This window comes from Falco cherrug, chromosome 5 (assembly GCF_023634085.1).
Source record: "Falco cherrug isolate bFalChe1 chromosome 5, bFalChe1.pri, whole genome shotgun sequence".
NCBI classification, from domain to species: Eukaryota; Metazoa; Chordata; class Aves; order Falconiformes; family Falconidae; genus Falco; species Falco cherrug.
In genome coordinates, this window is record NC_073701.1 from 80,435,888 (window position 1) to 80,448,986 (window position 13,099).

Genomic DNA, 13,099 nt, shown 5'->3' on the forward strand with positions numbered 1-13,099 from the left:
GAACAGTTCATTTTGCCAGTGTTGAGGAAGGTGCTACATTTAAGTGAAGAAACCAGCAGCGGGAGCTATAAATTGAGTGCAAAGATCTCTGCTTCTTCTGCACACAAAATGTTACCTTGGTCTCTTCCCAAAGCACTGGCAGGGAACCCAGGCCTTACGTTGAAAGACTTGCAGGCAAGCCAGCCATGAAACTGGGAGCAGAAGCCAAACTCTATTGCAAATTCCGTGTTGCTCTGGTATTCTATATCCCTAAGTGCATCTTCTAATGGGCACTTCTAGCCAGAAAGTTAGCTGCCCTTCTTTCAGTGGTATTGCGTGCTTTGAATAATGAGCGGTAAGTGTTTTTTTGGTTATTTAAATACCACAGTTCCAAGCACTTAAACACACTTAGCAGGTTCTGAATCTCTCTGTTTCTGAGCCAAGTGGCATTTTGAAAAGCATTAAGTTAAGTAGTCTCTCACAATAATTTTGCGTTCCCTCTTTGAGCTTTCTGTACCGGAGCATGCTTCGAATGTATCACTGTATTGATTTTGGTATTCTGCCATTCTCAAAGTTTTCTTCTGGATTTTTCTGTTGAAGCAGTTGCTTATTCAGATGTGTGTGTTCAGAGGGAAATCGGCTCCACGTGCCGCTCACTTGGAGATCACAGTGCTATTGCTCTTCCTCAAGGGCCTTTTTTTAGGTGTACACTACAGGTGTAGGGAAACCTGGGAGTAGACGTGAGGTCTCCCACTTGTTGAATCTTTTTGTTGGTGTCCCTCCCTGCCCCCTGGAAAAAAACAAAACAAAACAAAACAAACCCAGAAACTTTTGATACTGCATTAACAGAAAACATGGCAAGTTCAAAGACAATTTTTCCGGAGTGATCTGAGCAAGTCAAATTAAAGGCCAGCAGAAAAAAATCCCAACGCAGTGCTTATCATAATTAACCACCAGTATCTGAGAATTAGCATAGCCATGGTTACAAGTCCTAGATATACTAACAATGTGAATGGAAGGGGAACAAGCAGATGCAAGAAAAATACAGCATTTTGATGGGCTATTTTTGCAGCAAGGCCTTCTTTGGACATCAGGTGCAGCAGTGAAGTAGTGTTCAGTCATGTTCACAAATGAGTGCAGGTGCTGGTCGCCAGGTCTGCTCAGTGCTCAGGTCTTACCAACCCTTGGAGAATGGAAAGTTTTGCTCTTGAGGTTTGTCTCACCCTGGTGATTCACTGCCTGCCCGCCCAAACTTTCAAAACCAGTTTCTAATTGCAGACATTCTATTTGAGCTATCTTGGCCTGATTTTTGAGGAACTCAAAAGGGGGAAACTTGCAAAGAGGATCTTGCCGTTACTTGCCGGTTTTGAGCCGCCCAGTCTGCATGATGCATGGAAGGGAAGGGCAGTGTTGCTGAATGGCCATGCTTCTGGCATGCCCTCCCTTTAGCTTAGTATCTTTCTCACAGGGCAATGCACAAAATTCAGTGCAAAACCTAAGACATAGCCTGTTAATCACAAAGAGAAAAAAATTACTTTTTTTTCCAAGCTGCTTTCTGCATCATGGTATCTGGAATCCAGCTATAGTTTGATGTGACGTGACATGCAGAATATTTTCCTGGAGTTATTTACTAAAATGTGGGGGTGCACTCTTCAGCTCCTTGATGTCCGCCTTGAGAATTCAGACAGGTAAACGGGCATTTACTTTCACAGGTTCCAGGCTGGACCTAAATATGGGAGCTTCCAGAGCTTCCAAACACAGCTTTGAATTAGAAGTTAGAGCCAATGCAGTTTCTGACTGGTTCAACCACAGGGGTGAGAACACAGGTTACTTACTAAGCCCTGCACAGGTGTTATTTCTAGTACAAGCTTCTTGTCTATCGGGTGTGTTACATTTGGGTAATTTAGTCTTCCATTTTTCACTCCTCTCTCCATGCTGTTTGGCTTTAGAGGAAAAGAGATCTGACAGTAGCCATTGAGTAACACAGAGTGCTGGGGTTAGCGTATTTGTGCCGTGTTTCTGAACGACCTGACTGCTGCGATAGGTCGTGACCATTCTCCATGACGCTAACGCAGCCCTGCCAAGTTCTGCCTGCAAGTCCTGCCCCGCTCCTGCTGCAGGCTCTCCTACCTTCATGAGGGGACCCACCTCTGAAAAGATTTTTAACAGAAGAGAGGAAAATTAAAGAAGACACTATTGGACAGAATGCTATTTCACAGTTGTTTTCAGCCAGGTCAGCCATGGCTCATGTTTGGAGTTAAAACCATCAAATATTCAGCAAGAAAAATAGTGGGTGTCTTGTGCTGCCTTTTATCCTGGGCTTTCATCAAAGGCTAAATCAAATAACATTGTTAATGTTAATGAGGTAGTCTAAGTGGCATTTTATTTGTCTTCTCATAAAACAAAACAAGCTTTAAAACTATAGACAGTCCAATTTTGTCTAGCAGACACATGAGACCTTTGGAGGAAATCACACCGGAGAGAGACTCACTGCTCAGAGGGACAGGGTGACCACCCGAGCCACGAGACGATCATGCTATACTTCTGTATATTCTGTATATATATATTAACTTCATGCTATACTTCTGTAAGGTTGTGTGAGAGGGCTCCTCCTTCAGCCTCTGCTGCACCATTTGCCATGCATTTGGTTGGAAATTCTTTCTCTGGAGCTGTCTCTACTGAAAATATTATGCAAAATTCTCCCCCAGAGTTTGTCTCCTCATCAGTAAGGTCCTGAATGCAGATTGCAGTTCTGTCTACAGAGTTACTGCAGAGCCTTTTCCATTTTAATAAGTTTTGGGTGTCCCGAGAGACTGGTAGGCGATGGAAACTATACAGCACTTGTCAAACCTGCTGCTGTGCTTTCCTTGAAATACCCCAAAATGGAGGCAGAGAGGTAAAAGTTACCTACTTAACTTGTCTTCTTTTCCATTTGGTACAATTACTGTGTGAGTCACTCAGCTTTAAGAATGCTTTCAAGGGGAAAGCTGATTATTAGATACATCAGAATAATGAATCACACTCGATGGAAAATTCTTTTTTCTTCTTCTTTTTGTGCCACATTAGCCAGTCCATCAATTACTGGGGAAAAAAATCCCTGCCTCATATAGAAATTTATCATAGGTAGAAATTTCTCCTAGGAGACAAATGGCATGAACACCCTATTGTTTTTTTAAGTAGGAACCATAGATGAGTTTTTCAATGACAGGATAATGATATCGGCTATTGTAGATCTCCATGGAGTTTTCATGAGGTTGCTGGCTCTAATTATGAAAATGTTTTCCAGTCACCTCTATTCCAAGAAGCACCTTGCAATTTCGTGTATGCAAAGAGATTAGCATCTTAGAGACTCTCAAAATAGATGTGCTACTTAGAGGGAGGCTATCAAGGCTAGAACAGAAATGTTTGGAATAGAATGCTTCTGCAGAATTTAAAAAAATACATATCTGAAAAATAGTAAAAATTTTAGTTGATGCAAAATTCAGCCATATTTTCTCAATTTTTTTCATTACTGAGATGATTTTCTTGAATGCACAAAGCATGATGGGCCTCATCTTTGTATGCCTATGAATGCGATGCACAAGCAAGGATGGAAGATGTAGCACTGCTGGTATCTGTAGGTTTAGGGTTCATATCAAATCCTGCCTGGAACAAAAGGAGGCACAAAAGAAAGCTGCAGGGCAGCAGGGAGTGCTTTGTTCATGTGCCTCTTTTTGTCTTAGCATGGGAATAGCTCCTCTGAGAGAGGTTCCCGGATAATGGGAACCCATGGGATATTTTCTCTTTTGTGGAATGCCAGTAGCTGGTGGTGAAAACTCTTAGCATGATTTGTCTCTCTAGAGTGGGTTAGCCTTTGTTATCTGTGGCATTGGAATTAATCACTGTGGCAAACTTTTAGTTTAGGGTATTCTTTAGACAGCTAATGAACCAAAGTCAAAAAGATTTAATGGAGCTGTTACCTCCCTGAATGCTGGAGGAAAGAAGGCAGCAAAACTTACGCTGTTCCATTGAGAGAACTATGCTGATCTGGCACTTGGAACAAAAGCCATTAATTGTCTTAAATGACTCCAGATAATGAGGTTTAGTAATTGGCTTTTGTTTTAATACAGCTTTGAAAGGCTAAACCACATCAATCTGTGTAATGCCTCGGAATAAGCAACAGTTAAGGTAAGGGATAGTTTGACTTCACAGTGCCTGTCCGGACTGGATAAAGCCATATCAGTTCAGTTACATGAGTGATTAGTTGATGTTAATAATTTTTATATATGGATTTATTTGAACACTTTGAGGTGCAGAGTGCGAAATAAGGTCATTTTGTTTCAATGCTTAGGTACATTTTTGTGATGAAATATGTTACTATTGATTTTCAGTAGAGCCCAATTGCTGTGTGTCTTGAAGATTTAAAATCATCTACCTCATAAAACTGCAACAGCTGTACTCTGAAGAGCTCGGTATACTCCTGCTTTCTCTTACAGGTGTTTATCCAAAAGAAGGTAAAGCATGCCCATACACGGTGATAACTCTGCAGTCACTTGAGAGACGTACATCCTCATTTGACTGTAGCATCACATCAGGATTTCCCCTGCTTTTGCATTGGGGAAATTGCTGATGCACACTCATGCTGATATGTGTGTTATTAGAATAGGAAACCGCAAGCTAACTATGAAGTTGCCCTCTCCAGTATCTGGGCTGGTTCTGCCTATAAAGACACCTTGTAGCATTGCACGGCGAAGGAAATCCCCGATCACAAACCTGAGAGAGCACTTACTCAGGCGGTGCAACACAAGTAAAAATCAAGACAAGGACTCATATGTTTCCTGAACTTTAAAATCTTCAGGGTAGACATGTATAATGACAGCGCTTCAAATCAGTTCGCAAGCAACCTGGTTTTAGAAGAAGTGAGCTTGAAAGTGTTGCAAGAGAATTTGACTAGAACCAAGAACCAGGCAACATCCCGATTTTAAACATCCACATCTCTAAAAATCCAAATATTAGTATCTCTACTCAATATGTCATTGCTTTTTCTTTGTGCCTCGTTCTTATTTGGCCCAGTTCCTCCCTTCCATTTATATATATTGATACCAGGAGTCTGCCTTTAGCATTAGGACACTGTGATGGTCATAAAGAAATGCAGAGTAGTTCAGTCCCTGGCAGCTAAGGGCTGTAAGGTCCATGGAAATGGTTTCTCCCTTGTTTTCTTTAAATGGAAACGTGTGGGTTTTGGGTTTTTTTTTGAAACAGGATTTTTGCTGCCAATATATTAGAAAGTGGTGGTGTTCATGCCGTATGCTCTGCAATTAACAGGAGCTGTGTAATTAACTCATCTTACCACTGCATTGTGAAAGCAAGAGGAATTGTCCCTGTCCCTTTGCGGAGGCAACTGTGTGGCAGCAGATTTGCATTATAATAGCTGCTTTCATGCGGGAAAGTTGATCTTTTTTTCCTCCATACTTTTATTCTCCCCAAATCCACAAGGTCATGGTCTCAGACCAACAGAATAGCAAAATACTGTGCTTGAGTCGAGCCATCCTAAATTGCTTTTAGCATTTAAATTCACAAGAGAATGTTTTTCTCGGGGTGGGTATGGTGCCTCCTGTGCCTTACATCCAGCCTGCCTGTTCCTGGGGGAAGGTGTAGCAGCTGACCTTAGCAGGAAATTCTGGGAAAAGATAGCGGTGGGTAAGACTCTATAATAACATCTTGTGTTGAGTGCCTTAGTTTTTGAGACGATGCTTCAGGCTGTATTTGGAACCAGGGACTAATTTGTTGACAGTATCTCTTCCTAAATGACCTAAGTTGTCGGTGTTGGCAGTCTTATTTCTCCCAGTGAAAAGGTAATTCTGAATCACAAACCATTTTTTGCTAAAGTAAAAATAGCCTTTATTTACATTCATGTTACGTGTCTTTTTTTTCTTTTACTGTTCTTGTCTCTATCTTCTTTCTGCACGGGTTATTTTTATCACCATTCCGGTTTTTAATTTTCTTTTAACTCATCGCTGTATAATGCTTGCTTAACTCTAATCTGGTTTTCTTTTCTGTTTCCCAAGTCACAGTAGTGTCTAAGTGGGTTTTGTTCTTCCAAATCTGTTTTCCTTGATTCACCTGTACATACTTCTGCCCTCAGTTCTGTGATGGTTCTTGCCTCTTATCAGTTAAGTTTGCCTGTATATTATTCTCAGTAGGGATGAGCAATCTTATTGTCTAACAGGCTGAATAGTTAATGCATTCTGAAGGACACAATGTATTCATGTAAGTCCCAAAAGCTCCAGAACCAGCACAGACTAATTCCTGCTAGGACTGAGCCAGAATTTTTACTGATCTGATAACTTCTGGACATTATAACATGAATATAGACCTGGTGTTGAAAAGGAGGCCAGCATTGGTCATTGTGTTACTTTGGCTTTCAGATACTTAATGCATTAAAATGTTGAGAATGTTTAAATTGAATTTGCTAGCAATCCTCGGGCAGGGTTGTTTGGGAAAAGATGGACTGAATTTGCTAAGATTTGTTTCAGTTTTCTGTGCTGGACATAATTTGCTTAGTGGGCCACTGGGTCACAAAGTGGAGAGAATGTTATTGCCATCATGTGCAATGTTCAAAATTATTTTTCAGTTATGAGTAAATGAATCTGAATTATTTTGACCTGGAACTGGCACTGTATTGTTTTCCACTCTTTCTTCTCTTTGGGCTGTGCTTTGTGGCTGAAAGCCTCTCCCATGATACACAACTTCTCTGCAGACCGTTCCTACTCGCTCTCCTTTTTGGTTTGGTAAAGATACTCAGTTGAAAGGGGAAACCTACATTTAAGATGTGGAAACATGGAAGAGAGAGTGCAGTGGTCTTTAGTCCAGAAAGTTCTATTTCACTAACTAGAAATATCTGTAAGGGCAGAACATTGATTATGCTTAACTATGTAGTTAATCTGAGTTAATTATTTATCTGAAATAATAGGTAGCTTTTGGCACATCACCATTTTCTCTCACGTGGGCTGTGATCCAGCATTTGAAGAGAGCAACAGACAATTTCACTGGCCATTAGCTTAGGCTCCAGACATCGGAATGTGACTCTCATTCAGCCTTAGGACAAGAGTAGGTGGTTGAACAAAGTGAGTGGGCATCTGGATTTCCTTGTGTGCAGCACAGAGACACCAGCTGTTCCTGCCTGGAATGGCCATGTGTTCATTTCGGAGTGACAAATTTTTTCAAGATTTGAAAATGGACCTAGACAAAAGGCCTTACAGAAGGAAGTTGCATAGCATTTGGGACAAGTAAAAATGAAACTCGCTCCGCCGCATTCTTAAACTTTTGAATGCTTATCTCTTCTTTGGTAATTTCTTCAAGAACTCTGAAGAAGTTAAAAAAAATCTTGGTAGCTTCCCAGGGAAAACCCTGGTAAATGGTGAAAGTTGGGGTTTTTTTTCCTGAGATAATGCACTGTGCTAGCTTTAAATCTGATGGGGTTTGTATTTATATTGAGCTAGAGGACACCATAGTACATAATGCATATTCAGCCTGACCCTAGCATGCTTTTCCTGAAGTGTATTGTTAACGTTCTTATGTAGAATGGGTTGAGGGTTCAAAAAGGTTATGTATAAATAGTTCAATTAAAGTCAAGAGTACGCAGCGCTTCGTACTCAGGGGAAGTTTATACATTTATTAACATAAGTTTATTAAACTTTAATCTGCAGCCTTTGCTGACACTGTGGCAGAAGAGTTCTTCACTGCTGCAGCAACTTTGAATCAGGGAGCTGCTTTAATCCATGATGAAGCCCCCTGTGAAACAGGCCAGTCACTGCCGCATCCTCTGTACCATGCTTGAACACCAGCTTGAATGGATGGGTGCAGTGAGAAGATGCTGAATTGCTGTGTCAAAGGTCTGCAGCGATAGGTTTCTTAGCTTGTCACCTGTCTAAAGGATTTGGGCTCTTGGCACTGGTGTTACAAGAATTTGCATTGATCTGCATACCAAGCAAATATTGTGGAGGGTGGAGACAGAAAGTGCAGCAAAACTTCTTAGTGACGCAGGTATTGTAGCCATTAGCACTTAAGGACCAGTAATGCACTAGAATTGCTCTGTGACTAAAAGCTTTTCTATGTTTTCTGGCTATACATTCCTATAAAAGTTACTGCTGTACCCAGAAACCTTGTCTCACTTAGGAGCGTAGAGATACTGGCACAAAAAGACCTGTGTCTTTATGTGTATTTCAGTATATTTGGATTGTTTATGTTTGATTTTTTAAATTCTGTGCAGTGCATCTTTTTATTTACACTAAGTTGTTGATATATGTAATTTTATCTCTATTTTAAGACAATGTTCTGTTCAGGGAATTATATTTCCTCTTAGAAGTGCCATAAATGATGTGGTCCTGTCTTTGCTTGATCTGTTTGTGTATATGATTTATGTACCATTGCTATTAATTTTTCTATTTGCACTGTACTGTGCAAGCTACATAGCCTCACATTCAGAAGTAGGTAACGGGGCTCTCATTTTAGTAGATCCACATGTGGGAATAGTAGGTAGTTTGCAGTGCTCCCTCCCCTAATGTTCCTCTAATGTAATTAACCGATACAGCAGCACAATGATACTTTGAGCAGTTTAACCCCAGGATTTCCCTGCTAGTGTGGTTCCTCACATGCTTGAAATCTGAATGCCTCAACTCCCTGAAGAAATTTGTAAAGCGACATAGTGTTTTGTCACCTTGAGTGACAGATTTTACATTATCTGAGGGTTTTCTTGCTTGAAAAATATCTGGATTTTCTTCTCTTGTTTATTCCTGTTTTCAGAATGAATCACGAGTATTGGCAGTGAATAATATATATAACGGAATGAAATGGGATCAGCTTTCAAGAACATTTCAATCACCTCTTTTGATTAGCCTCAACAGGGAATATTAAACATGACTTACGTGCTTTTTTACCTTGTCTGGCATTAATTGAATAGGATGTAAATTCATCTCTGTGAGCATACACAGTTAACAATGAAGTAAGAGTCCGTCCGTAGATACTATACAATAGGATAGAATTCTTTGCCCATGTAACTTAGGCACCTTTGGAAATGTAAATTGTGCCTTCCTGTGGATGATTCAAGCATGATTAAAATGAAAGCAATAAACAGAAGGGAAGAAAGAGGGGGTAGACATTTGTAAGGCCAGGAGCCTCTCATAAGCAGACATGCTTGTCTTGTTTAGACAGCATTTATAGGTCATGCTGGTTTTCTTAAAAAAAACCCAAAACAAAACAAAACAGGCCGTACTGTCTTCCATCATCTCTACTAACACACCTAAAATAAATCATTGGTCGTCAAAAGCCTGTGGAAATAATTGGGATTTGACAGTAATTTTAGAAGAGTTGGCACTGTAGGAACATCAAGCAGGTTTCTTTCTCTAGATACTCATTAGTTGCCCTGTTTAAGTCCTACCAAGTTACAGACAAGAGATGACACTCCAAGCTGAATAGCTGCATCATCTTCCCTTTGTGGACAGAAATAATTAGGTATACACTGGCGTGTTACGAATTCAGAAAAAGGACATACAGTACCACCTTTCAGTGGTGATTCTGCTTGGCTTATTTGTTCTGCAGTCATCTTCTCTGAGTATCTTCAGCTGTCATTTCTCGGAAAACTCTGCGTCTCAGTCCTGCTACTTCATCAAATGGAAATAGAGGAGAAACATAATGCTATCCAAATGGAGGCAGATGGGCATTTAGCGTTATCTAATGGCTCTAGTTTACTGCAGCACACTGAAGGAAACCTGAGTCCACTACAGGACAGAGATACTGAATATAATAATGATTTCTCCAGTGTGAGAATGCTGAATGTAAAGAAATGTTCTCTTTTGGATAATGACATAGATCAGATAACCCAAAAGTGGTTTAATTTTTACTTTTGGGTTAGTATTATGAGAACTAGGCCTTAATGTAGTTTCCATTGAAACAATGAATTCTCATTGACTTCAGAATAAAAATAGTCTGACCACAGATCCTCCAGTGCTTAGTTTTACTGTTTTGGGGATGTGTTTCCTATTAGAAAGTGTTTGCTTTTGTTAAAAATATTTACGTAGACAGAGGGACTGGGAGAGTAGTTAATAATTGGCAGAAGTTGATAATTTTCGTAATGGGACACAAGATTCTTATATTTAATGAGTGGGATAAAGATGGGAAAAGAATTAGGAAGATACAGTCCATGTAAGCAGCTCTGGTAGTTGAGTGCAGCTGTAGCAAATGTACTGAGCTGTTCCACGCAGCTGGGAGTCCAGCCCATACAATCTAAAAGCATCCAGCACCATACCTGTTTACCTTGCCAGTTCCATGACTAAGCTGTGAAAGTGAAGAATTGTAGCAGCCTGTAGTAAAGAGCATGAAGGAGCACCAGTATGCATGCAAACAAAGTAGTAGCAGTGGTGTAAATGACAGATAAATAAAATCCTGTCTCCGCTGAAATCCCAGAATTTGTCTATAAAATCAGTATACATTGCTTGTAGAGGAGTGGTGATAAAGCTGACAGCATTCTTTAAGAGCCTCAGTCATTCTACTCCATTGATGAGGTCCATGGAGCTAATTTGTTGAGAGGGCTCTTCCAAATGGGGATGTATTTCCCAAAGCCAATTTTATTGATGGCAGTCAGTAATGATAAGTAATGATAACGATTGATCACTGCTTGAGAAACTTTGTTCTCTTTGCAGCATTTCTTAGTGAAACAGACATTAGAGATTTAAAGCAAATAGACTATATTCTTATTCAATGGATATTGTCATGTGGAATCTTCTGAAACACAGGAGACTGAGGTGGCTTCACAGCTTTGGAAATCAAATTTCTTCCAGGGTAATGGGAAATTTTTTTTCAGTTTAATAGGAAAAATTCCAGCATTCCATGGAGAAAGCACTTCTGTAACATCTCCAGCTGCTTCACTTTTCATCTTATTGTTGGCACTGCAACAGCACTGTGCTACATGGGGGACATGGACATCTATGTCCCATCATACCATATTCTCTCTCAGGAATATCCTGACCTAAGCAGATGAAGTAATTTCACTGAGGGTCTGAAATTTCCCCAGTGACGTAGTTTGACTGTGTCTTTGGCTTACATTTGCATTCCAGAATGAGGAATGTTTCTTGTAAAGGACTGATGGTGTCTGGTAGAAGCCAAAGCTATTTCAGTCTCTCCATTCTTCTTCCTAGCCAGTATAGAGGCTGGAGAAAGCAGGGAAGAAAGGAAAGAAAGGAAGGAAGGGAGGGAGGAAGGAAGGTAGGAAGGAAGGAAGGAAAGAAAAGAGCAAAAAAGAGAGAGGGAGGGAGGGAGGGAGGAAAGGAGGAAGGAAAAAAAAAGATGTGGGAAAATCCCAACTATTGAGCCGGAGCTGACATAAATCAGTAAAATTGGCAATATTGTACTGATTTACACTAGCTGAGAATCTAGCATCCAGCTCATTTGTGAAAGAAAATGTACTATGGAATTAAAACCTACCAAACCATTTCTTTACTATATCAGCTTGAAGCTTGATGCCACTCCAGTGGAGCAGAAAATGACACTTCCATTTTAACAGTTTATGGCTTTTCCAAGAAAAAAATGTCAAAAATATGCAGCCAAAACCCAAACAAAGCAGCTGAATTGAAGGCTTTCAATCTCTTTTAGTGATGCATTTCTGGAAAACAATTTTCTGTTTTACTGGTCATGGAAAATTAATCATATGTTTGATGATTTGTATCCTGCTGCTGTTGTCTTCTCTTCATTCTTTGGCTCCATATTATTTAATTTCAGTAAGTGTAATTTCTAAAGGGAACAGAATGAACTGAGGGCCTTCCACCTACATATCCAGGTCTTTCATCAGCATTTTGTAATGACTGGTAGTCTGCTACAAGACTTTTAAATTTACCTGCTAACTGTTGTCAGCTCCCTCTTGAGTCATGGATGCATGTATATATACAAATATATGTGTGTGTATATACATATATGTATATATGTATGAGTAATACTTCGGCACTGGTTAAGGATGAGACTAGTAGATTTTTTTACAGAAGATGTTCTAACTGTCCATGTAGTTTAACACAGAATGTTGTAATTTGTGGAAGATGGAGGTGACGGGAAGTTGAGGGTTTTCTTTAAACACCTAGAATTTAGTGGAAGAGCTTCAATTCTCTCTAGTAGCTTCTGTAGAGTGATCCAAAACCTATTAAAAACATTATTTTATTCTCTTAAAGTCATAGGGATTTTCTGTGGGAGGCTGAGCACAATTACCTGGTGATTCTCTAAGCAGCTTCCAAAACAGTATATGACTAGAAAAGCTCTTTTAATTTCCAGAAACCCATACAGATGGAATTGCCATTCCTTGCGGTTTGTCTGGCTTTGCTTCTGCCCTAGATTTCAGATAAGCTGGACAGCTACCATGATTTTCACTCCTAATTATCAGAAAGCCAGTTAGGTCCTAATCTGTTTTATGAATTTATTCACTGTGGGCATACTGAGTGGTCCACTAACTTTGATGCAGTGCAATGAGTTAGGGAAATGCTGTTATCTTCTACTTTATCAGTAAGGAACCAAGGTAATGAGAAGTAAAAGGCTTTAAAAAAATTGTCCAGATAGTTTCACTGAGGTCATACAGGATGTTGAGACAATGTTGAATGCAGGACATTGTGATCAACGCCTAAGATTTCTAACTGCAACAGACTAGCAAAGGCAGATAATAAAATGTCTTCCATATATCATGGGGAATCCTGAATTTGGTGTCAGTGGAGTGCTGACTGGAATAGGGAAGACCCAAAAGTGTGTACAACTGTTTTCCAATGCCTTGGGATTGACTCGGTTGTGAAAACAGAATTCTGCATGTGGCAATCTAATGCTGTGCTTTATCAGAGGTTAGGCAGATGGGACAGGATGTTTTTTAAACTGTCTTTTATATCAAAATTCAGGTAATAACTTACCTGTAGTTGAAAAGCAGTTGGGAGAATATGTCCTGCTCTTGTACTCATGGTTTCCTCTCTTTTCTTTTTCAGTGAGTATGTTTTTGAACACATTAACCCCCAAGTTCTATGTTGCCCTGACAGGCACTTCCTCACTAATCTCGGGACTTATTTTGGTAAGTACTAGATATATTATATCACTTTAAAAATTGATTTCATTATCCAGA

General features: G+C 39.9%; 1 protein-coding gene across 8 annotated transcripts in view; it reads left to right on the plus strand.

The window, feature by feature from the left end:
- The window catches only part of ST7 (suppression of tumorigenicity 7), a 151,803-nt gene that overhangs the window by 67,050 nt on the left and 71,654 nt on the right, over positions 1-13,099 (plus strand). For 6 of the 8 annotated variants that reach the window (XM_055712096.1, XM_055712098.1, XM_055712094.1 and 3 more), the window contains exon 2: positions 12,966-13,048. The exons of 1 other annotated variant lie outside the window; for it this stretch is intronic. In XM_055712096.1, the coding sequence (XP_055568071.1) occupies positions 12,966-13,048 (83 nt within the window). Of the gene's footprint in view, positions 1-12,965; positions 13,049-13,099 lie in introns of those variants that run through there. One more of the 8 variants, XM_055712101.1, reaches the window with a different exon arrangement.